Below are 26,959 nucleotides of genomic sequence, written 5' to 3'. Positions count from 1 at the left end.
ATGAGAAGTGGACTCTGCATTAGGAAGCTTATGGTCAGGTGGATCCAACGTGAATGGCCATAGTAACATAATTCCAGAACGACAGCAAGGAGAGATTCTTAAGTAGGTTAGTGAGCATTTTGAAGCTCTGGAGAGGAAACACAATGCATTTACAAATTAAACTGTTCCAAATATCTTAAACAGAAGGAGCCCCACATTTGCATCAAGTAAATTCTGGTGCCATGAAACAAGGCATCAGCCTGATTCTTACTTCTTGTTCTGGTAAGACTGGGGGCTGCAGGGTCATGGGTAAGCCAAGAAATTCAGGTTTAACCAGACAGTAAAGGCACAACTATTATTATTACTTCCTCTGAGGGAATTTGTATATATTTAAAAATAAAATAAATTGACCCAAGAATATAACAGGTTTTTTCAGGAGTTGGTAAGTGCATTCTTTAAGATTTCAAGCGGGAATGACCCTTTGTGTGGTTGATAGGATTCAAGAATTAAATTAATAGTTGAACAAGGTAACCTTGAAAATCCCTCCCATCCATAACTTCCAAAATCCTGTGACTCTGACGCAGAGAATGTGTGCACTTTGTGACTGCTGGTGTAGGTCCTGTGGAATTAGCAATGTAGGACCCTTCAGACATGCACAAGAATCATACTATATTAGCCCCTAGCTGAATTTCCCTAGTAATTGCCATGTGAATTGGAAGTTGCAGTATTTTGGGATTTATGCAGAATCTGTAATATTTAAAAGCATGACAGTTACGCCCCTTATTCACACCATGGCCTTGGGTAGAACAAATTGTAGTTATCTTTCATTTACTGAATTTAGAATTTTCATCATTTCTTCACCAGGCTTGCCTTCCATACATAACTTTATCTTTCATTTCACAGACGCCCAGGGCCATCTGATGTGAATTCTCCTAACTTCCCTTCCTGTGACTTGAGCCTTGACGTATTTGTCCTTTCTTCCTCTCCCATTATATAAACAGTGTCTTTAGATGGAGGTATACTCAAGCTTGTCTTGACCACCTTCTTCTCTTCTACCTTTCAACAACTGGGCATCTACAAGATAAAATCCATCACTGCCCCTTCTTCAACTCTCTCCTCCTGTGTTCAGTATATATTGTAAGTACCTACTACATTTGCTACTTAACATACGTTAGAAATCTTAGATTCCTCTTCAAACTTTCTCTCTGGCCTCTGTCTGGGTCACGATCCACCCTTTAATGGAGACCTCTTCCCACTAGCCTAGGCTACATGATAGCCTCTCAGCTGGCTTTCCTTTTTCCAGTGCTTAGCCTCTCCCAACTGCCTTTCACAATGCTGCCAGGGTTTTCCTTCTAAAATATGAGCAGCATTTATATTCCTCAGATAGCTAAAACACTTTAGGCCTGCTCTAGTGCCTCTAGCCGAGTTTCTGAAGGCATAAGATGTAGGCAGTGGCACAGGCCAAATTTTTAGGAAATATTTGAGATGAATTTCAGTAGCATAGAGCCTCAATATTTAAAAATATAATATCTCTTAGGAATTTATTTTCATTTTGATCCTCCTTTTATTCTTTCAGTATAGCTAAGAACAGGTGTGAGTTCAGTGCTCACAGGTCAGGATCATGCTTCTGATATGTGCTCATCTCCCTTTGTAACAAGCCTGCAAGGTTCAGCTCAGAGCATTACTGAAGGAACAGTGTCAAATTAAAATGTTGTAAGTTTTGGTTTTCTGAATTTATTCAGAGCAAGTAATACAGGTTTATTATTATCCGTAGTTATGGTAAGTCAAAGTATTCAAGAAAAATGTCAATGTAATAAAAGTTCCAATAAATAACAATGCCATTGGCATAAACATCACTAAGAAAGAATTTGGGAAGATACCTATGGACTAAAATCCAGACTCCATATTTTCCCATGCATCAGTTCCAATTTAGCTTAATTTCCAACTGCAACCCTTCTTCATAAATTCTTCACTTGGACACAGATACTTCTCTGACCCTTGAAATTGCCCTGCACCTTCCTTTTCTCCATGCCTGTATTTATGCTGTTCCTTCTGTCTGGGATATCCCACCTCACTTTTTGGCCTTTTGAAATTGGATTTATTCTGAAGCCTCAAATCAAGTTTTCTTTCTAGAAAGTCTTCCCCTGAGTTTTGAAATTATGATTTAATGACCTGTTTGCTTGTCCCTTGATTATAGTGACTGCTTCTCTCTCAAATGACAATTTGTTTACACATGCATATACCTATTATATTGTAAGCTCCTACAGGGCAAACACTATGCCATTTTTTATATTCATGCTCCCCACAACCAAGTAGAAATGCCAATATATATATTTGTAAATAAGATAATGGTAAGAAATTTTATATATCTTTTCATTGCCTGCCTCTGGACCTGTTTGCAGGGTTTTTTCCTATCCTAATAAATGAATACCTTTAGAAATAAGTCTTAATATAAATAAGGGCAAATCTAACTTACTGATTGGAATGCAACTTATGAAATACTTCCTAAGTTCCTGGGGAAGTAAGCTTTTGATTAGCCTCTTTATTTAGGCTCATATCATACCATCCTGCTTTTCTTCTTGTGTCTTTTTGGGGGATATGGGGGTGAATGGGAACCTATATTCCAATTTAATTAAATCTGAGGACATGATGAGGAATGAACCTTAAAAATCAGCAAAATATCCTAAATTAGCCCCTGATTCTCTTATCCAACAACTATTTTCTGATCACTGGTTCTGTTCCAAGTTTAGTGCTTGGTGCCAGGCACAGTAAAATAAGAGCTATCATCACTGCCCTAAAGGAGTCAAGCTGTGAATCAGCGGTATAGTACTCCATGAAAATTTGGGAAAATATCCCTTGTTTTACTTCAGGTAATGCTTAAGAGACAATGCATTAATTGAATAGCAGCTCTGTGCCAGCTTATGTGCTGGGAGATGTGGATACTTCTATGTTTTAACTTTACTTGCCACATAACATGAATTGTAACTTTTACCTTCTAAGACTGTATCTGGCCAAAGAATAGCCACAAGACTGATAAAACTTATTATAAAAGTGCTAATCATTTGTCTGGCAATAGGACAACCAACTTTAACAGAATGTGCTTTCTGAGAAATTACAGTCAGATTAGTGCCAGTCATCTATAAGTCTCTGACGATGGTCTGCCCACATTTGCCCAAAGAAAACAGCCCACAGCTGTACACAAAGCAAATCCAGGAGACCACATGGTCAGACTTACTGAAGGGTATTTAAAAGATGACACTTAAATAATATATGATCCTGGTTTTTTTTTTTTTTTTTTTTTAATTGGTTTTATTTTGGAATGCTAGCCATTTCTAATACATAACAGACTTGTACATTCAGTCTTTTTTCTCTTTTTAGGGAAGAGTAATTGTCTTAGTCTGTTTGAGCTGATATATCAGAATACCATGAGCTGACTGGCTTATATAAAACAGACATTTTTTTCTCACAGTTCTGAAGGCTGAGAAGTCCAAGATCAATTAACAGGAAGATTCAGTGTCGGGTGAGGGCCCATTTCATGGTTCCTAAACAATCACCTTCTCTCTGTGTCCTCAAAGAGCAAAGGGCTAGGGAGCTCTCTGGTGTCTCTTTTTATAAGGACACTAATCCCATTCATGAGGGCTCCGCCCTCATGACCCAATCATCTATGGAAGCCCCCAGTTGCAAAAACATCATCACACTGGAAATTAGGTTTCAACATGAATTTTGGGGGAACATAAAAATTTATTCTATAGCAGTAAGACATGTCTAAAATAGCCCCCTTGATTTGGAGACACCTCCTGTAGCAGCACAAGTTCTCTTTCTGATTGACTCACATTCTCTCTTTGTGCCTAGCAGTGATGTTGGAAAAAACTAATTAGCAGAATGGTTTTAGTAGAATACCAGTGACTACTGACAATAAAAAACTGGTAAACATAAGGGTGGTTCAAATGCCTTGGCTTCTTAGAAGAAAGACCAAAAAGATTAATTTGACTTTGAATCAAGGTGGCCAAACTACAGATACAATCTTTTTAATTTATGGCCAGGTGCGGTGGCTCACGCCTGTAACCACGCCTGTAAACACTTTGGGAGGCTGAGGTCAGGAGTTCGAGACCAGCCTGGACAACATGGTGAAACTCTGTCTCTACCAAAAATACAAAAATTAGCCGGGCATGGTGGCGGGTGCCTGTAATCCCAGCTACTCAGGAGGCTGAGGCAACAGAATCACGTGAACCTGGGAAGCAGAGGTTGCAGAGAGCCGAGATCATGCCATTGCACTCTAGCCTGAGTAACAAGAGCAAAACTCCATCTCGAAAAAACCAAACAAACAAAAAACAGATGCTGGGGAGGTTGCAGAAAAAAGGGAATACTTATACACTTCTGGTAGGAATGTAAATTAGGCAGGCAAATCACCCAAGGTCAGGAGTTCGAAACCAGTGTGACCAACATGGTGAAACACCATCTCTACTAAAAATACAAAAATTAGCCTGGCATGGTGGCAGGCACCTATAATCCCAGCTACTCGGGAGGCTGAGGCAGGAGAATAACTTGAACCCAAGAGGTGGAGGTTACAGTGAGCTGAGATCGTGCCACTGCATTCCAGCTTGGGCAACAGAGCGAGACTCTGTCTCAAAAAATTTTAAAAATAAAATTAATTAATTAAATTTATCTTAAGAACACCTAACCAACATGTTGGCTTTTTTTGTTTTTGTAAAATTTCATGTATGTTGGTTCACTAAAAACCATACATCAGGATTTATTCCTTCCTAGCAAAGACCATTCTATAAAAAGGAAACATATACTAAAATCAAGAATATCCAAGGCTATGTGCAAAACAGATCAAAAAGTAGCTAAGACAAATTAGACTGTATTGGAAAGATACAAAAATCTGCAGCATTCAAGAAATCAACTTGTTTTGAGAAAGAATCACCACTACAATTTTTAGTCATATCCCAAACTGTCTTAAATACGAAAAATATGGCCATCAAAAATAATGTGGAAGGGGAATATTATTTTTACCTAGCTTGAAAATTGCCATAAAATGATAGTCCTTTGGCCCACAGCAGGCCCAGCCAAAATGAGCCAGACCTATAGCCTGTCTGAAGGATCAAATAGAATGAAGAAGTGGGGAGAGGCAAGCTACAATCTGAACATAATATAGAATTCTTATCATGCTATTAAAGTTCTGGATTGCCTATAAAACATGTTCTGTGAATGCTTCCTTAATTTAAAGTAAACATGTTATCACAAACATGACATTGTCTCTGATATCTGCTATCTTAGACAAATTATAGCTTCTTCTTTTATACTCTTCTAAGGAATGAACGTTGTTTATGGAAAAGGTAGTATTGCTTAAGACAGATAACAGGCAAACTTCATAAGAGGTCTTAGTAGAGATTTCTATTACAAAATCGAACAGGAATTATTTTAATCTTTTGCTGGTCAATTTCTCCCATGTTAAGTAACATAAGCTTTACTTGGTAGAAGCAGTCCTGCATTTGGAAGCAGAGACCAGGGGACAAAGGCAACCAGGGTATTTTATTATAGTACTCCACTAAACAGTAGCAATAAAGGTTATTTTATTCTTAAAACTGCCCTAAGAATAACTAGCCTGGAGCCACTGCTTTTTGCATAGCTCAATTTACATGCCGCAGGGAGAGACATTGCAAAAAGATTTTACATTATTTCCCTAGTCAAAGGAAAGGCATTCTACCAATGCCCAATGACTACGTTTTGGAGGCTTCTATTCCAAGTCCATCCCAAGACCTGCTCCTCCACAGCTTTCAGATTAGATTTCTTAATGACTCAGTGTTGTACTGATGTTACCCAAGGTCAATGAAGTTAAAATCTAGGAGAACAGATTCCTCAAGAGATCAGAGCAATTCTTTCATATCTAACTGCATTCTCTGTAGATGAAGGGAGAAGGTGGCTTTGTTTTGAGACAAGGTCTCACTCTGTCTCCCAGGCTGGAGTATAGACTCACGATCATAGCTCATTGCAGTCTCAAACTCCTAGGCTCAAAAGATCCTGCTGCCTCGGCCTCTTAAGTACTTGGGCCTGTAGGCACATGCCACCACACCCAGCTAATTTTTTATTTTTTAACTTTTGCAGAGATGGGAGTCTGTTCTTGAATTCCTTGCCTAAAGCAATCCTCCCACCTTGGCCTCCCAATTGCTGGGATAACAGGCATGAGCCACTGCACAGGCCAATAAGGTAGTTTTTATTTAGTATATGTAAAAATAAACTACTCATGCATCTAGCTAGTACTAGTCAGAAAGACTTAAGTTACTGAGTATGCTACTTGCACCTATCATCACTGGAACTAATGTCAATGTTTGATCATTGGTACCAAAAGTAGTTTATATTTAGTCCTAAAGATATTATAGTGATTATTTGGCAGGGGGTGGTACCTCCAGATTTAAGCTATAACAAATAGAAATCCATTGTCTGACCCCAAAGTAAAAATTTTAAAATGCCTCATAATTTAAAATATCACACTGTACTTAAAACAAATTTGACAAAATGATGCTACTTTAGATAAGAGGTTGGCAAACGTGTTCAGCATAAGGCTAGGTAATAAATATTTTAGGTTTTGTAGACTACATATAGTCTTTATCACATATTCTCTTTTTCCCCAAAACAATAAAAACAATGTAAAAACTATTCTTAGCTCTTAGGCTTTACAAAAACAAGTGGTGGGCCAGATTTGGCCCAAGGGCCATGGTTTACCAACCCCTGCTTTAACTAGTGTACCACACTAAAAAGAATATTTTCATTTTCTTAATTCTTGCTGCTATTTTTCCCTACAAAACATTATCAATAAGAAGCACAAATTAAGACAAAGTCTAAACCAGATAAAATCTCTAATACAAAGTTAAACTGGATAAAGAGCTATGAAAAACAATTCTTATGTTCTTGACTTTCAAATTTAGTCTACTGAGACACATTCAGTTATGTAGTTACTTGAAGATATGCTTGTATAAGGAAGTGAAACATGGGGGTTTAAAACTCATGATCTTTTTTTTTCCCAGAGGCAGTGGTGGGGATTAGCAGAAGTTCTGCAGACCTTAGTGAGCAGCATTTGCAGAGTGCATTTCCAAAAGGAGAAATGCTAGATTGCTATTCCTATTAGTGGGGCTTTTAGGAAATACCCAAGAAATTAAATGCACAGCAGACCTAAGTTGAGTGGCAGTGATCTTAGCACATGGACAGTTTCATGAAAGGAAAGTTGAAATGCTGCTTTAAGGGTTACTCACAATAGTCACGAAAACTTGGAGCTCTGTCACTACTGTTGCCTCAGAACAGGGTTCCCTTGCTTGCCAAGGCCCCCCCACTCCCCACCAGCCCCACTTGCCCCATTGCAAATCTCAGACAATGATGGTAGCTGCATAGTTGCTGAAAGCTCGTAAGGCAACATCCAAGATAAAAGACGAAGAAAACTCTGTCTGAAGTCTGTGTGCTCCAGCAGAGTAAATGGAAATACTTTCAGGCTGAACAGAGAAGGGTTTCAAGCAGTGCTGAACCATGCCTGTCACGTTTCTGTGAAGCCCTCCTCTTGTCAGTCCAGCACATAAGGCAGACTTTAGATTTCCAAGACCAATTTGTCTGCAGTCTTTCAGATATGCAGTAAGTGCTATTTTTGCTCCTGAATCACAGAAATTTTAAATTAACGCAGATTTCCTTATTAACCTTTGTTAACTTATTAAATGGTAAAACCCTAAGTACTTGCAAATGAACCAGATAAAATAAAGATGTAACAATTATTTTCACATTTAATAGATAATATTCCCATTAGTAATCCTCTTCATAACGACCCTTTGTAGGGTTAAATTTCAACACTTTAAGTCCCTCATTAAGTGTTAATTAGCATTCTTCTATTGCTATAACTGATAGGTACACATCTGTGCAGAAACATTTACCCAACAAGTCCTCATGGAATGACAGCAGTTGGTGTTCCTCTTGGCCTGATAGGATTAGATGACTTGTAAGGTTTTATCTGACCCAGATATTAAAAGGCTCTGGGCTCTGTGGCTATTCAGATGGTATCAAATACCCCTTCTACCATTGAGGAGCTTGGTTCAGATAAGGCTTTTGTACCCCATTTTTACATGGTATAGAATACCATAAGCACTTAATGAACACCTCTGACCTGCAGAGAGAACTCATCTCCTAACCTAATCAGAGCCAGACAAAAGTTTCAAGCAACTACACCACTGACTACTGACTACAGTCTCCCTGGTTCTTTTTCTGACCACATCAAACCTGCCTACTGTGGCACCTTCATCCCTTTTACCACCCAACTCTCTATCAGGCACCTACATCACAATAAATGCCAGTGACCTTGCTAGGGCTGAAAGAACAGAGATCTAGATGATACAGTAGGTGAATGATGGATAAGAGGAGGAACAAAAGGTATCAGTGTGATATTTCAAAAATGGAATCTTTAAACAGGGATTAAAAAAACCTAGCAGAGTGGCTTTTCACTTCACACTGACACCTCCAAACTTCTCAGAACCCATCTTAAAAGCAAAACAAAATAAAACAAAACAACAAAAACACCTTACTAAATAGTAGAAAGCACAGTAGGCAGATTATCATAACGACAATAAATATAAGAATACTCATTCCCTTCTAGTCATGTAGTAAGCCAGAAATTCTAAGGCTGATCACCATTAAATTAGATTAAAACTAATGACCAAAGCTGATCTTTTTATATTGGGTATTTCATTTGATAACATTTATGTCCTCTAGGACAAAAGCAGATTAATATTTAAACCAGATTAAAATTACTGATCTTTCTCTACTGGATGTTTCATTTTGTAAGATGCCCTCTGGTATAAAAGTTGTTATTCCAAATAATACCAAGTGGGCATTTAGGATGATTCTCCACATATGCCTAGTATAACCCAGTTTTGTTCAAAAACAGGAGCTTATAATTAGTAATATGCTCAATCACAACCATTTCATTTAGCAAGAAAGTCATTAAATTTAATTTTCCCCATGATCACTGATATAAAAGATATTTTCTGCTAATAAATTGGTTCTAAATAATATGCGCCTTATTTTGTGGCTTTCATGTTTACAAACCATTATTCTTACATGAGGTTTTATATGGAGTTCTAAAACCACAACATTAAATACCAAAAGTCTGCAAAGTCTTATTTTTAAATTATATCTTCTGTTAGAATATTAAATACAATTTAATAAACTGAAACAGTATATTTTATATGACACAGAAAGCTTTTAGAAGACTAAATCATGAGCAGAGATGTGAAGGCTAAGATATTAGACAGTAGTCACTCAAACATCTTTTGCTCCTGCGGTATTGAGAATATCGTATGTCAAAATCAATTGCCACATCCCTATGAGCTGTACTATAATATCCTGTCACTGTGATACAAAGCACAGTACAAAGAATGGTCATGGTCACAGAGTGATCATTTGGTCAAGCAGCCTGTGGCTAGAGCATCGTCCTTCCAAAGTCCTGACTGTGGACGGTCACAAAACCCAGCAAGGTCACCTAAAAGGGAGGGAGGAGCTTGGTTTTTCACAATGTCTAGCTACATCCCTAAAACAGGGTCAGACACATTACAAATGTTTGCTTTGGGTCATCAAGAAAGCTGTGGATCAATCAAAACAAATTTCTACCTCAACTAGGAGAGAAAATAAAAAGAATTATAAAATTCCCATTGGAGGCAATTCAGGAACACTTAATCCTAAGCGAAAAAATGACAGGCATTCTCTGGGCTTCATTTTTCATAGCTACCACAACCATCAAAGCAATGCAAGAACTGGAAAGACTTTTAAAGCAGGATTAAAAAACAGTCTTTTTTTGCTCTTTCCTCTCTTTGCTGTTACTAGAAAATAGTGGTTACTAGAAAAGAAAGAGTTCAGGGTAGGAAAAGGGCAGCAAGGAGAGGCATGTGAAGCACAGAACTGAACAAGGGAGTTAAGCCTCTTCAAAGAGCTCACAGACAGCTGTGTGTGTGTAGCTGGCTTTTTTCCTGCATGGCTTTGGGAGGGGAGGCAAGGCAAGACTGACTTAGAGAAAGCCAAGTGTACACAGCCTCAGCACATTCAAAAACAATGAGAATGAAAATTAAAACACAAGCCATGGAAAATATTTGCAAATCATATATTTGATAAAATATTAGTAATCAGAATATACAAAGAACTCTTAAAATTTAATAAGACAAATGCCCCAGTTTAAAAACGGGCAATTTGAATTGCCATTTTGCCAAAGAAGATACACAAAGAACTAATGATCACATAAAAGATATTCACCATTATTATTAGTCATTAGAGGATTGCAAAGTACAACCACAATAAGATACCACTTTATACTCACTAGAATGGTTATAAGACTATAAATAAATGTATATTAAGACCACATATTTCTGTATGTTTATATACACACATCAAGACATATGCATATGGGTATAAACAGACACACTGGCATTCTATATATCCATATCCAGATATGACATATATATGATCTAATATACACACACACACACACAACTGACAATGTTGTCAAGGATGTGATAAAACTGGAACCTTCATACATTGCTGATTGCTGGTGGGTTTGTAAAATTAAATATTCTTAGATGGCTACCTAAGAGAAAAAAAAAAAACATGTTCACCCAGAGAATTGTGTGCACAAGTTCACAGCAAGCCTATTCTTAGTAGCCAAAAACAAATCACAAACTAAATGTAGATCAACTGGTGAATGAGTGACCAAATTGTAGCATATTCTTACAACAGAATAGTATTCATCAATAAAAAGGAACAAACTTCAATACATACTACAACATAGGCAAACATCAAAATCTTTAATTAAAAAAGACCAGATGTAAAAGACTATATATTACTTGATTCAATTTATATAACAGTCTCAGAAAGGCAAATCTATGGAGACAGATAGCATATTAGTGGTCACCTGGAAGACTGCAGGAGGGAGCAGGGATTTATTGCAATCGGGCACAGGGATGATGAAAGTTTTGGAGGGTGATAGAACTGTTCTAAAACTGAATTGTAGTGATGGCTGCATAGCCCCTAAAATTATTGGCTTGTACACCTTAAATAGGTGGAGTTTATGGTGCATAAATTATACCTCAATAAAGTTGTTTCAAAAAATGACAAAGATCCTTTTTTTCTTTTTACACTGTAACCAAAAATCATGATAAAATTCTACATAAAGTTTTTAAATTCTAATATTTATTCACCAATCAATCACCGAATAATGGCCACAAACTCAAAATGGCTTTGACTTTACCACCACACTATGGTTTAAATATCTGATGACTGGGCCTTTTTCAGTATCCCTAATTATTTGACAGTGATCAGACTATTTATTGACCCATGGGATTCTGAATGAGAGACAAAACAGCACTGGAACTAGCAGGGTGGGACAGACTGATGCCCCTTCCGCAGTGCCTCAGGAACCATCCATAGACTAGACATCGCTCTACTAGTCAGCAAGCAGTGGAGAAACAGTTCACATAGTCCCTCCTAAGAGACTCAAGCCAAGAGGCTCCCTTGAAAGACAGTAGGTGCTTTATTACCTGACACCAGCTTGGGGATACAGTACTAAAATCTACCTCATTCTCCATTCAATTCTCATAATAGTAAGTGAGTCCATTAACATGGCCTAAGGTTATAAAAGCTTAACATTATACTAGAAGGCAGATCTGTCCAAGCTCAGTAAATGTTTAAAACTTGTACATTTTATGGCATGTAAAGACACTTTTGTCTTGCATTTCTATGGTTATTTTAATACAATTAAGGAAACATTTTAAAATAGAGGGTATAAAATTTTAAAAAATACAATGCAGAAAATCCAGCAGGAAGTAGGAAACACTTGCATTTTCTCCAACCAAGCCCGATTTATGTCCAAGAAATGTATTAATTTTCTTAAAGACAAAATGGCTTGAATGTCAGCATGTTTTCATTTAGACTTTATGTTCCTTCTTTTTATCTGGCCCAGTCGTTCTGAAGCTGAGTTACATTAGAATGCTGCCCAGAAGTGCACACGTGCATGCTGTCTAATGTACTGTATGGATAATTACAGGAATTTTCAAAGTCAGAAGACACTTAGGATCTCTATTCCACGAAATCTGTACATCAGCATGGGTGACAGGATGAGGAGGACCATAATGAACTGACTATGAGATCACTGAGGTTGAATTCCTGAGCTGCAGAGCTTTTCATGTTTTTTTCTACGTGAATTTAACACTGCTGGTATTTTCAATCTGCATGCTTTAAACCAGGATCTCAAAGCCCCTTGCCAACAAATATTACTCCTCATTATTCTCTCAGGAGGTAGACCAAAAAAAGTTAAAAAATAAAAACAAGGCCGGGCGTGGTGGCTCACGCCTGTAATCCCAGCACTTTGAGAGGCGGAGGTGGGCGGATCACCCGAGGTCAAGAGTTCAAGACCAGCCTGGCAAACATGGTGAAACTCCATCTCTACTTCAAATACATTAAAAATTAGCCAGGCATGGTGGTGGGCACCTGTAGTCCCATCTATTGGGAGGCTGAGGCAGGAGAATTGCTTGAATCCAGGAGGCAGAGGTTACGGTGGGCCGAGATTGCGCCACTGCACTCCGGTCTGAGTCACAAGAGCAAGACTTTAACTCAAAAAATAAAACTACAAAAAACAAAACAAAACAAAAAGCACATCTACATAAGAAAGAAGAGAAAATTGAATTTGAGAGAGTACTGGATTTTCTTTCCATAAGACTTTAATGACCAATTTATTTGGCAAACATTATACTTAGCACTGATGTTTTGCAAGTCACAGATGCAGGATGAATGCTTTCAAACTGCCGACTTTTATAACTTGAAAAGGCCCATTTTAAAGTTATGACTCATTTATGAGCCTGAAAATGCTATATCTGTATGTATGAATCAGACCCACTTGGAAGTATAAGTTTACAAAGTATTACATTGCCATCAACCACAAATTACAAATCCATTGATGAAATGCTTAGAGTTTACTTGGCAACAGCTGAGTCTTCAAGTGGTAAGAAATAATCTCATTATCCAATAATTACCCAATATTCCGTAATAAATCAAGGTGGGTATGTTTTCCCAACATTGCAATGCATATTTTATGACTACTTTAACAACTATTAAAGAAACTTGATCCCAAGTAACATGTTTCAAATTCAAGTAAATCATCAGGAAATTGGCACCTCTAATGGCCAGTGCTAGAAAAAGAGTAGGCCTCTGGGTGATTCTCCTGAAAATACAAAATAAAATCATGGCTGGCAGACCAGGAAAATGAGCTAGCACTTTAATATGTAGCTCCCTATTTCACATTCATCCTATGTAAATAATAAAAAACCACAAATAGAACAAGTGAAACTTTCAGATGCCATTCATCCCTTCCTCCATGACAACTGGCTTATGTTATATAAACAGATAAAAACCAACTGAAACTGTTTTGAAATGGAAAACTTGAAAATTAGAACACAGATCATTTAAGAACTCTATACAGAGTTGATCACATATTGAAACTTAGTTCATTTAAAAGCATGTTCTACAAAGAGAAGTAATGAACACACATGGTGTTAGAGCAACAGACTAATATTGAGTTACTAAAAGACATCCACTGCAATGCTAAATTAATTTACCAGATGTAAACAACTACCATCCAATTTTTTGTTTTATTGGTGCTCAGAGACAAGGGTATTCATTTTAACTTAGTATGTACAAAATTATATTCAACGTCCATATTCCATATGCAAGAGGGACCCCAAATTACATATTCTCTATAGGGATATAGAGAAACTGGGACCCCATATCTCATATCCTCTATAAAATAGTGCTAAGAGACTAGAAATCTGTCTAGTTACAAAACGAGATATTCTCTCATCCCACAGGAGCTTCCCCTTAGCAACTCCTTCATACTACTGATGTCAGAAGACATAACCAACCCTTGTGCTAAAAGCAGTTATTTTATATAAAACTTATGTTGTATGTAGTTTTATTATGGGGCATGATTTGACTGTAATATTCCACAATATACCATATGTGATGGTTAATTTTAGGTGTCAACTTAACTAGATTAAGGAATACCTAGAGAACTGGTAAAGCATTATTTCTGAGTGTCTGTGAGGGTGTTTCCAAAGGAGACGGGTGTGTGAGTCAGTGAACTGAGTGGGGAAGATCCACCCTCAATGTGGGTGAGCACCATCCTGGCTGGGGGCTAGGAGAGAACAGAAAAGGCAGAGAAAAGGTGAGTTCCTCTCTCTTTCTCTCCTGGAGCTGGGACATTCTTCCTCTCTTGTCCTTGGACATCAGAACTTCAGGCATTCCAGCCTTTGGACTCCAGAACTTGGACCTGCATCTCTTTGGATTCACAGGCCTTCAGCTTTGGACTGAGAGTCGCACCACTGCCTTCCTTGGATCTGAGGCTTTTGGACTTGGACTGAGCCACAATACCAGTATCCCCTGTCTCCAGCTTGCAGATGGCCTCTCTTTGGGACTTCTCAGTCTCCACAATCCTGTGAGCCAATTCCCCTAATAAATCCCCTCTCATATATTTATATCTATATCCTCTCGGTTCTGCTTCTCTAACAGACCATATAATAATAAAGTATGTTTCAACTGCATTTCAGGAATCATCTTCCAGGAAATTAAAAACGAAAACAAAATAATACAACGTAGGAGAGTATTAGTGACAGGGTGACAAAAAAACAGAGTGAAATCTACCTGGATTATTCTAATGAAAGAACAAAATATACTTTTAAGACACTGAAGAGTAGATTCTAAACACAACTGAAATTGAAGTCTCTATTCCTCAGGTTCTCTATGCAAATTTATCTTCATCTATTAGTTTTCAGTGATGATGAGAATTTATTCTTTATTAATCTAAAATGCAGTTTAGATTATCCAGAGCTATTCAAAAGTTGCGTTATGCTTCTCCAGTTTGTCTACTTTCAAAAAGAGCAATCTATTGTTGTCATTTTTAGAAAACGTTCCCTCTTAACAAATGATACCTGGTTAATAAATATTTAAGTGCCCTGAGAGATAAAATAATGGGAAAAGAAAGGACAATTATTGGCCACTTTTTTAACCAAATGACCCTTTTCCATTCCAAACATTACCTGGAATCTCCAATTTATTACGTATTATCACAATGTTTGCCTTTCTGCTTGGGAACACTACCACCTAAATTCCTAACTCACCTTTGCTCTTTTCCTTTCCATCCCCAATTTAGCCCCCTACCACAGCATTACAAAACTATGTCAAAAAGGAAAAGATTCCATTGAACACAGAAACATTATTTTGAATTTCCAAACTGTCATCAGAAAGTTCAATTCCTTTCTATCTCCAAAACTTCAGTATTGTCATATGTCAAGTATGTTTCCCAGAGAGCATGGCCAAATAAATACTTCTTTCCCCTCTTGGGTATTTCTAATGCATATACATACATTAAATGCTCTGAGAACTTTTACAGTGAAAAAGAAACCAAACTCCTTTGTGTAACACAGCACTGACCCACAATATCCAGTTCTACCTCTTGCAAAATAGCTACTATTCTTGCTCAGAAACTGTGCCCAGTAAAACACGCTTTGGGGTGAATAGCTGCCTATTTATGCTATCTTAGAGAAGTCTCAAAAGGTACAAGTCAGGATTGGATAATTCCCAATTTTCAGGACCCCAAGCTCTGTGTTTCAGGTTTCTTCTAAAACATAAATGTTCCTGAAATTTCTGCTAATACATTCTGATTAAATGCCTTGGCCTGGGACCCCATGAACATGAGATCGCTTAGCAGCAGCAGGCCACACTTCTCGGGCTGCTTCAGAGGACAGCGTTTTTCCTAGGACTAATGCCTACCTTAACACAAAGCCAAATCATAACCAGAGAAAGAGTAGATTACTGTGGTCTGGTGTGGGGAAGCTCCTTATTAACAAATATAGGCTACAGAAATAATGCTAGATTCTTGCTTCTCTGCTTCCTCCTATCATTCACCAAAAAAAAAAAAAAAGAGAATTTTTATTACCTACAGGTAAAAAATTTCAGAGATGCCTGATATGCCAGGGAATATAATACTACAAGGAATAAAAGCCTCCCATAGGATGCTGTCCCCATTAGTACAGAACAATTTCTAGAAACTTCTAGAAATCCTGAATCTTGTGCTCCTAGAAGGACAGGAATAGGTTTTTAATGCAAACTTCTCTAGAAAGCTGTTTCTCTTTTTCTCTAGCTCTTTCCTTTTAAAAAAGTCCAAAACTCTAAGTCTCTTTTTAGATTCTAATTAACTAAAAATATAAATTTCTATCAGATGTGAATCTCCCCTTTTTACATGGAGAGGATGCTTGGATGGACCAAAGATGGAACTGGTAGGATTCATTCAAATCCAAATCCTAAACCAAATAAATAGAAAAGTTGTGTGTTATATTTAGTATTGCAAACTTCACATAACAGGGGAAAAAAGGGGTCAGAAAACAATCATCAAGGAAGTGTAAGATGCTGATGACATCATGTTCCAAATTGCAAATTTATGGAAAAACAAAAATTTTTTTTTTTATCTTTGTATCTTACAAATCACAATCTGGAGAATTTGTGCAGTAAAATGGGAAGTTTAATAAAAACCAAATGTGGAAAATCTCCTATTAACACAATGCTGGTTAATAATTTTTTTTTCTTTTACACATTTGTGTAATGATAAAACATTACCTTGGGAAGAAGTCTTAACAAACCATTTAGTTGGCAAATGAATAAACTAAGGCAAAAAGACCCGAGATGTTTGGCCTGAGGTCATTCACCCCCTAAATTACACAACTGGGACTAAATCCCAGTGTCCCAATCCAGAGTTTTGGCCTCTGTCTCTTCCCCACCACGCTGTCACAGATTTGTTTCCTTTATGTAACTGCTGGCTACACACTCTCATTCTTGCTATGAAATGAACAGTTTTCACCTTTGATTGCCTCTTTACATGGAAACAGGAATGGTCATCACCTCACAATCTGAGCATATTAAAAAACACAGAGACTTGGGGCTGCTACGCAAATGTGTCACAGCTTGCCTTTGGCATTCTGTATTTAGTGATAATGGGTTAAAACAGCTAAGATGAACTGTTTTTGAAAAGAAAATGTATGGCATGTGCACAATTTTGAGGCTCTCTTAACTGGCCTTTGGAAGCAGATGCACTAGAGACCACCCATGGAGATGTCTATATTGTTAGACCTGGCTGTTTCCCTCATTGTTACATTGTTATGCATAATTTTTAATTAGGGCTTATCTTTATAAAATAAATAGGTATGTCAACTAGAGTTTTGCATATTTATTCTTCAACCATCATAAGGTACATCTGCTCCAGAAAATATCATAAGCCTCTAAATACCATGATTGCTAGGAAACAAAGCATTACCATAAGGAGTCTACCTTTCTTTAAAAAGAAAACGTTAATCCCTCAAATGGCATAGTTATCCGGAGGAGTTCTAAAAAAAGTTTAGAGACATGATATTAAAAACTAGTCACTACAAAATTTCTGGCATAAGCAGGTGGGCTCAACAAACATGCTGGCCTCAGCTCCTTCCCTTAACAACCTCAAAATGATTATAAATAATACTAAAACAAGCAGACAGCAAAGAAGCATAAACCCATAAGGACAACAAGAATGAATGACAAAAGAGTAGTAAGAAAAAAAAAAACCAAGCTAGACAGCCAATCCACAGATGGCCACTGACTTACCTGACATGAGAATGCAGAATTCTATGGCAATAGTGGTGAAAAACCAAGAGGCAACCGCACATGCACTGAGAACCAACCCCCTCACCCATGACTCAGGCACTGTTGGCACCAGTACCTCTGCAGGTGGGGATAACCATAGAGCTTCGAATGGGATGATAGCTTCAAAAAAGGCACAGAAGCAGTTAGACACATAGATGTCCTCTTCTGCTTTGTAGAAACACTAACTGTTCTTTGGCAACCTGGCAGAAGTCTGAAAATCTATTATCTGGAGACAGTAAAACACAAGGTCTGTGGACCTACTGCAGGACATCAGACACTGCAGATAGCAAGCTACTGTACTGATATCAGGAGAACAAGCAAATGCTTGCACGGTAACTGTTGAGATCTCTTCTTTGCCCTGTGTTTCAATTCCCAAGACACTGTCACCTCAGACTTCTGCTTTCATGGCAGGAGAGCAGAAAAGACTTCTGATGCACTGGTCAGATGGTCAGAGAAGACACAAAATATGTAAAGGTATTGAAATTGGTGTTCTATGTCCCCCAACCAAATCACCCTTTAATGAAGCCTGCAGTTGACAAATTTGAAATGTGTACGAAAAGCTCCTAAAACAGAAGCCAAAACAAAAGAAAAATGCACCTTTGAGGAAACAAAATGCAAAGAGAAAAAAACTTCAAAAAGTTATGACTAACATCTCCAGAGAAAAGTTTCTGTGAAAGAAAAGCATGATGCTATTTAAAAAAAGGCATTCAGGGACCAAAAGTTAGACACTGGAAATTAATACTCAATATAGAAGAAATAAAATTCCAATTGAAAGTCTGAAAGATAAATTTGAGTTATCTTCCATATATAGAGCAAAAACAAACGGAAAACTATAAACAAAGAATAAGAAAATTAGGAAATAATATAGGAGGGCCATTATCCACACAACAGAAAACAGGAACAAAAATCATTAAATAATTCAGAAAAATCTCCAAAAATTGAAAGACATGAAATTTCGAGATTGAACAGGTCCACCAAGTTCCCAGTACCATGGATTAAAATAGACACATACCAAGATACATCCTTGTGTAATTTTAGAATACCAATACTAAAAGCCTCCAGAAAAAAAAATAAATAAAAAAGGAGCATGGCATCAGACTGCTAGACCCTGAATACAGAAGAAAATGGAGCCTTCAATATTCTGAAGGAAAGTGATTTCCAATCTAGAGTTTTATATCCAGCTGATTACCAATTAAGCATGAGAGAAGACTAAAGACTCCCTTATCTGCAAGATCTCAAAAATATGTCTCTTATACACTACCTTTGCTTCAAAACTACTGGAAGACAGATTCTACCAAAATAAAGAATGAAGAAAGAAGGTGAAATAGGGTTGAAGAAAGGGGCTACTCAGCATACAAAAAAGGCAAAGAAAGTCCCCAACATGACAGAGATGCAAGTCAGAATGTTCTGAGAGTCATTTCTTCAAGGTGAAATTGACAAATTGCTGAATATATTTGAAAAGAGTAAAAGGTATTTATATAATGTCAGAGAATTTAGAGATGATTTAGTGATAAGTATACAGAAAACTAAGCAAATAAAAAATGAGGCAACTATTTCTTCCAGAAAAAATTAAAAAAAAATGTGCAGGAAAGGAAAAATGATTATGATATATTATCTTGTTCAGCTACAAATGCAGTTTATACAGTAACAACAATGTAAATATAGAATATAGATTTTAGGGTTTATATATCTTACTGTGAGATAGGGAGACAAAAATCACTTTTCCGGGGAGGGGTGAAGTTGTGAAAAGAGGGTGTTTATATACGCGAAAAAAGCAAAATCTCCGACTTCCCCAGAAGGAAGTTAATAGCTCCAAAACAACAACAAAAAATCTAGATGCAGCAATATAAGCAATTTTATTTAAAAATATGAAAAGCAGTTACCAAGAGAATGGCTAAAAAGATTTAAAGTGAATGCTTCTGGAAAGCTGGAATGGGCTGGGGGGTGTTCAGGGTTCACTATGTATAAATATATAGATTTTTTTTTTTTTTTTTTTGCAGCAACTCTCATACAGAAGTTTTTCTTCCTTAAACTATCTGAGTGTATAACCTTGACTTTCAAAAGCCAAATTAAAAAAAAAAAAAAATTTGGCTGGGCACGGTGGCTCGCGCCTATAATCCCAGCACTTTGGGAGGCTGAGGTAGGAGGATCAGAAGGTCAGGAGATCAAGACCATCCTGGCTAACACAGTGAAACCCCGTCTCTACTAAAAATACAAAAAATTAGCTGGGCATTGTGGCGGGTGCCTGTAGTCCCAGTTACTTGGGAGGCTGAGGCAGGAGAATGGTGTGAACCTGGGAGGCGGAGCTTGCAGTGAGCCGAGATTGTGCCACTGCACTCCAGCCTGGGTGACAGAGCGAGACTCCGTCTCAAAAAAAAAAAAAGAAAAAATTCTACAAAGACTAACATCTGAACTTTCAACACTCCTAGAAATTTCTAAACCATTCCTGTATCTCTATTGTTAATTTCAACTTGAATTTTCTTAACCAAGATCATGTGAGGGTACGCCGTAACCCATTATGATACAACTCTTCCTGTTTATGTCATAAGTTTATTTTTCTTAAATGGCAAAGTTACCAATTTTAGTGTATAACTTATTAAGATCACTGAGCCACTCCTGAAATCTGAGAATATATGCCTAGATCTAGACCACCAGAGCGCTTCAGACATTAACATGAATACACATTGCCTCTTCTTACTAATTGTTCAAAGTTCAATAAAAACTAATATGTATACCCATAACCTCCTTATCAAGTAATCATTTGAACACTATTATAAACAGGCACCAAAACAAACAAACCACTTTAAGATATTCCCTAAAGCCCAGGCATCTTGCATCAACACTGTTTCACAGGATTTCTGTCTCAACAACAAACAACGCTTATAAGCAATCAGGCACGAAAATGAATCAATATTACCATTAAACTCATATTTCCAATAAAAGTGTCCTATACAATTTCTAGGTCTCCAAATTTTGGCACAAAATTATAAAGGCAGCCCTCTACTGAAAACTGAACAAATTAGAAAGAAAACACACAAGCATGAAAGCATTTGCTCTATGAAAAAAATCTACAGAAAACTTTTGTCATAGTCATTTCAAAGAACCTGTCAGAGAATCCAAAATTTTCAAGAGTGAGACACTACGCATCTCAAGTCTAAAATGTTTTTTTTTTTTTTCTTACTTGTGAAGATACCATATGGTAAATTATGTTCTCAGGAAAAGAAACAAACTTACCTTTCACAAGCTCGGACAGTCCATGCGGCAATTATCCATAATGAGATACTAAAAACCAAGAGTACAGTTCCTGGGCATATAGTCATTAAAGTCTTCATAACAAAACGTGTATTGAAGTTTATCTTATTAAGTGCTCCAATGCTTCTAGAGGAGGCATCAGTGAAAAGTTTGCTATGTAAAAGCATGACTCTGGCAATCAGATAGAGTCTTAAGAACATTGGTATAGATAAAATAATATCCACATCAGCGGTGGTTGTGGATGGGGCATAGGAGAAGGCAAGCCGGGCCGTCCATGTGAACGTATAATTCCCAGGTATGGGATGAATAGCACACACCAGTATTTCCAAGCAGATGAAGAAAATACGCTCATAAGTCATGGCTATTCTCCAGTCATCTGCTCCATTGTCCACCATGAACAACTGAAAAAATAAAGTAGAAAATCAGCTTCAGTATGGCATGAATGGTCCACAAGTGTTAGTGCAGATTTTAAAAACACACAACAGATGACTTTTAGCAATCATGGCAAGCTAAAGGTTATAACTTTTAAATGCTAGCCAGGTACACTATTTTTAGTAAAGCGTATTGTTATTCATTTTGTACAAATTAAATTAAAACTTGGTACTCAGGAGCTAAAACTGTTTTGAAGTTCACGTTCCTGGACAATCATACAAATAACATCATTTTAAAACAGGCGCTTGGACCTATCAGTTATGAAAACCCCCTCAGATGAAGTTGAAATGGACTCGCCTTATAACAAGTTGTTTTCCTCTTTCAGTCTGGATTTAAAGCCTTACACAACTCTAACTATATTCTCAGTGAAATCTATTTAGGGTGCCTCTGCAATCAGTTATACCCTGTAATGCAACAACACATGAGCGTTCTTACAGGAAATCTTATTCTTGGCTTCAGAGCAAATCACAAGAGACCACAGACAAATGTGGCAGAAACATTTCTTCCAGTTTCCCCACGACTACTCTATTTTCTGTCTCTTTTCTTCTATTCGTCCATAGCCTTCCCTTGAATTATTCATTTATTTCCAATCTTCATTTAATAAAGATCCCCTTTTCCTCCTGTTTCTGTCGTTCCTCACACCACAATCAATGAAAACAAACAAAAATTTTTAAGAAGAAAAAACCAGACAGAAAGCAAAGTAAATAAATAGATATATAGATACAGAGTAAAAGGGACAGAAAAGAGTATCTTCCTCTCTTCCCTGGCTCTCTGTAAACAAGTCCTCCAGGCCCTGGCGGTCTAGAGACAACCAGAAGCATTTGGAAATGTGTCGTGGCTTTTCTGACTGCCACAAGGACTTGCAAGGGATACTGACATTTAGGGCCCAGAAGCCAGGGGTGCCAACCATGCTGCAATGCTGAGAGTCCCATGTATTAGGAAGACCTTTGTTTTGAGAAGCTATACATATTCCAAAGATACTGTCATTGCTGTCCTTGGAAATTACTATCAGGGACTATTACAAGTCACATAAATAAAATAGTACTGTTCTTTAAATCCACATTTCCATTCTTACCAAAAATGTTATTATCCAGCTTCATTGTCTACTTTTTTCACCAAACTTGGCCCTGAATGACCCGGCAGTGTGCAAAAATCAAATCCACTTCCAAATGGGCTAAGAATCACCGAGACTCCAAATAGTCAAAAGCTGTGTGGCAAAGTCTCAGTTGAGTTCCAATAAAGGTATTCCCCATAATGTTCTGGACAACACTGCAAACTCAGGATAAATACCTTTCAAGGTATTTATCTGATAAAGAAATGTCAATCTGGATGTATCACTCTGATATACTGCTTACAAATAGCCTCCTCCTTCTAGGACTGGCCCTCCTTCCATTCTCCCCAATGCACTTGCTCCTCTCACCTCACTCTACTCTCTTTTTCTCAGCCCCCTTTTCATTACCCCTCTGCTCACTTCCCTAACCAGGCTGGTTCTCTCTGTTGAGTCTCACTCCTTCAACCATAATCCTACTGCCATTCTCAGCAGCATCACCCTTTACCTTTAGGTGATCCTGTCCAGGTAACTCCCAGTCTGGAACCTGATATCCAGGCTGCTGCAGGTGGCCTATGGCCACCACCCACCTGTGTCTTCAAGCTCAGTTGAACCCTTAGAATCACCTTGTGATCATTCCCACATCCACCATGGGTTGTTTTCCTTGAGGGCCACCACTGTTCCCCTTTCTCTCAGCACGCACATTCCCCACAGTATCAGAGGAAATACCCTCTATTTGATACTTTAGCCACAGTCTTACCTACAGCCACACTCTTTCCTCCTTATTTCCCTTCTCTTTTGCTTCATGTGTCTAAAGCAATGTTTCACTAAAATCCAGTTCTCCTGCATCAATAGCCTACAGTCTAGTTCCTATATCTCTTTTCTCTCAGCAGAGTCTACAAAGTCAAACTTCTACTGTTTACTAAAAACAAAACACCCAAACAAAGAGAACCAGGGCTGGCTCCATGCCTAGTCTAGGTTGTGTTTGTTTTCTCACTTCATTCTCAAACAACTTCCAGGCAGATCTTGCTCCCATTAGCCTATCAAGACTACTCTTGCTAAGGTCACTAAAGACACCTTCATTATGAAATACGATCCTTCCATCTTAATTATTATCTTATTTGTCCTGTCATTCCTGCTTCCCTAAAAATGATCTCTTTCCTTGGCTCCTGTGACATGTTGCTTTTTCCACCTGCTGCAACTCTTAAGGATCTCACTGTCTTTCTCTCCATTCTGTGTCCCTCCTTGGTATGGTTTGGATGTGTCCCCACAATATTAACCATCACACTACTGGAGTCCCTCTCTGACTCTTCTCTCACTCTCTACTTCCCTGGGTGGTCTGATCCTTCACTCTCCATTACCAGATTCCTCCTATTGGAGAACATCTTCCATTTTCTAATAATCTTTTAAAAATGTAATTCAAGATGAACACCATTCAAAGGCCCACCATGACCTGATGGGTAAAATCTAATCTATACCCATAGCATACAAGCCATTCTGCAATCTGGTTTTGCCTATCTCTCCAACTTCATTGCCTATTATTCTATTTACATCTCCCTATGGTTGGAGATTCCAGAACACACCACCTAATCACGCTTCTGGGTCTTTGTACATTCTGTCCCATGGCCTGGAAAGCCTCCATCTAGCAAATTTGCATTCCTTCAAGATCAAACTCCACATCACCTCCTCTAGCATGCAGTAGATGCCCTATAAAAATTTGGAAACTCCCTCCTTTGTTAAACCATGATCCTCATATGTGCCTCTTATTGATGCTGTCACATAAAGGACAATAAAAAACTTCTTCATAAGATTGTCTCCCCTACGCGTTAGTGAGACTCCATGTCTACCTAGTGGAGGATAAGAAATGCTGGATAAATAAATGTCCTTGTTATTTCTTAGTTAACAGTGACTATCCTAATCACTAGATAGGTCATAATATCAATTAAATGTGCTTGTGGAAGCTAAGAATACCAAAGCATAATGCAAGTGAATGTACGACACAGTCACCTAAATAATAAGTCATTGCAGCAGCATAATTTTGCAGTTCCATAGAGTCCAGATAACTTTCCTCTTTGGTAACTTCTGCAGAAAAATGTTCTATTACATAGTTGTTTTCTACTATCAAAGTTCTTAACACCTGAAATGATTTTTTTTTATTTTATCATAGCACATATTTTAACGCTGAAATTGAGGAAAAATATTTACTTGTATTTTCTACATAATCCTGACCCTCAATGTTGCTTGTTTATTCATTTATTTATCCAGTATACTAAATACTATGTGGCAGGTATTGGTCTACATACCAGCCATACAGCAGCATTTATGACAAACAGAGAATCTGGCCATTGAAACTAACTTTTGCTAGGAAAAAAAAAAAAAAAAAGAACGAAAGAAAAACAACATAGTCAAGAAAGCAGACTTAAAGAAATCAAATAAAGTAATTATGCTTTTGGACACTGTTATGAAGGAAAGAAACAAGAGATGAAACAGAGAATAATATATTAGAGATGACAGTAGATGTGGTCATCAGGGAAAACCTCTGGATAAGTACCATTTGATGTAAGATCTGGACTAAGAGAAAAGCCAGTCGTGTAAACAACCAGGGGAATAATATTCTAGCCACAGGAAACAGCACATGTAAATACCCTGGGCTTTATAAAAGCCCTAGCATGCATAAAGAAATGAAGGAACATCAGACTGGCTGAAACTTAATGATCAAGGGGCAGCATGAAAGGAGATCAGTTTGCAAATAAGTTTGAAGAGACCAACTGGGACCATATAAGCAGGCCTTTGTTGACCATAGTATCCAGACAGGATTTCAATCTAAGCCCAGCGGGAACCCACTGAAGGGTATTAGGCAGAGGAATGATGTCATCTGATTTGTAGCCTGAAGAGCTCATCCATACTGCTCTGGGGAAAATAGGGTGAAGAGGGGCAAGTGTGGAAGGAAGGATAAAAGTTAGGAAGCTCTACTGCATTTGATTGGTTGTGGTACCTTATCACCTAAAATGGGGGACTGTCATGGAAATGCAGACAATGAGTGCATTGGACATGAAGTTTGGAGATCTTACAACATCCCAAATTCTCTAGGTCACAGCTAAAGCAGTGTTAAGAGAAAAGTTTATAGCACTAAATGCCCATGTGAAAAAGTTAGAAAGATCTCAAATTTAAAACATAACATCACACCTACAGAAACTAGAGAAACAAGAGGAAACCAACCTGAAAGCTAATAGAAGACAAGAAATAACCAAAATCAGAGCTGAGCCGAAGGAAACTGAGAAGCAAAAAACTATATAAAAGATCAACAAGTCAAGGAGTTGGCTATTTTCAAGAATAAATAAGATAGACCACTAGCTAGGCTAATAAAGAAAATAGAGAAGATCCAAATAAACACAATCAGAAATGACAAAGGGGATATTACCACCAACCACACAGAAATAAATAAAAAAATGCAAACCCTCAAAGGCTACTATGTACATCTCTACGCACAAAAGCTACAAAACTCAGAGGAAATAGAAAAATTCCTGGAAATATACAATCTCCCAAGATTGAACCAGGAAGAAATGAAATGCCTGAACAGACCAATAACAAGTTCCAAAATGAAATCAGTAATAAAAAGCCTATCAACTAGAAAAAGTACAGGACCAGAGGAATTCACAGCCAAATTCTATCAGATGTATTAATGTAAGTAAGAGCTGATACCATTCCTACTGAAACTATTTCAAAAAATTGAGACGGAGGGACTTCTCCCTATCTCATTTTAGGAGTCTAGCATCAACCTGATACCAAAACTCGGCAGAGACACAACAAAAACATAAAACTTCAGGTAAATATCCTTGGTGAACATTGATGCAAAAATTCTCAACAAAATACTAGCAACCAGAATCCAGCAGCACATCAAAAAGCTAATCCAACACAATCAAATATGCTTTATCTCTCGGATGCAAGGTTGGTTCAACATATGTGAATCATTCAACATGATTTATCACATAAACAGAGGTAAAAACAAAAATCACATGATCATCTCAATAGATGCAGAAAAGGTCTACGGCCATACCACCCCGAACACACACAATCTCATCACTACATGCAGAAAAAGCTTTTGGTAAAACTCAACAGGCCATCATGTTAAAAATCTTCAACAAACTAGACATTGAGGAAACATACTTTAAAATAATAAGAGCAATCTATGACAAACCCCTAGCCAACATCATGCTGAATAGGCTAAAGCTGGAAGTATTCCCCTAGAAAACTGGTACAAAACAAAGATGTCCTCTCTTACCACTCCTATTCAACATAGTACAGGAAGTCTTAGCCAGAGCATTCATAAAAGAGAAAGAAATAAAAGGAATCCCAACAGGAAGAGAGGAAGTCAAACTGTCTCTGTTTGCAGGTGATAGGATTTTATACTTAGAAAACTCCATAATCTCTGCACAAAAGTTCAATGATTTAATAAACAACTTCAGCAAAGTTTCAGGAAACAAAATTACTCTATAAAAATCAGTA

The 26,959-nt window shown here is 37.6% G+C and overlaps 1 protein-coding gene across 5 annotated transcripts in view; it reads right to left on the bottom strand.

The window, feature by feature from the left end:
- KCNN2 (potassium calcium-activated channel subfamily N member 2) overlaps positions 1-26,959 on the bottom strand; it is a 146,973-nt gene that overhangs the window by 83,381 nt on the left and 36,633 nt on the right. For 3 of the 5 annotated variants that reach the window (XM_025388225.1, XM_025388228.1, XM_025388226.1), the window contains one exon: positions 20,956-21,374. The exons of 1 other annotated variant lie outside the window; for it this stretch is intronic. In XM_025388225.1, coding sequence (XP_025244010.1) covers positions 20,956-21,374 — 419 coding nt within the window. Of the gene's footprint in view, positions 1-15,771; positions 15,782-20,955; positions 21,375-26,959 lie in introns of all 5 variants that reach the window. One more of the 5 variants, XM_025388227.1, reaches the window with a different exon arrangement.

The sequence above is a fragment of the Theropithecus gelada genome, chromosome 6, assembly GCF_003255815.1.
Source record: "Theropithecus gelada isolate Dixy chromosome 6, Tgel_1.0, whole genome shotgun sequence".
Classification (NCBI taxonomy): domain Eukaryota; kingdom Metazoa; phylum Chordata; class Mammalia; order Primates; family Cercopithecidae; genus Theropithecus; species Theropithecus gelada.
The sequence above is the reverse complement of the archived record's forward strand: the minus strand, read 5'-3'. Positions and strand labels throughout refer to the sequence as shown.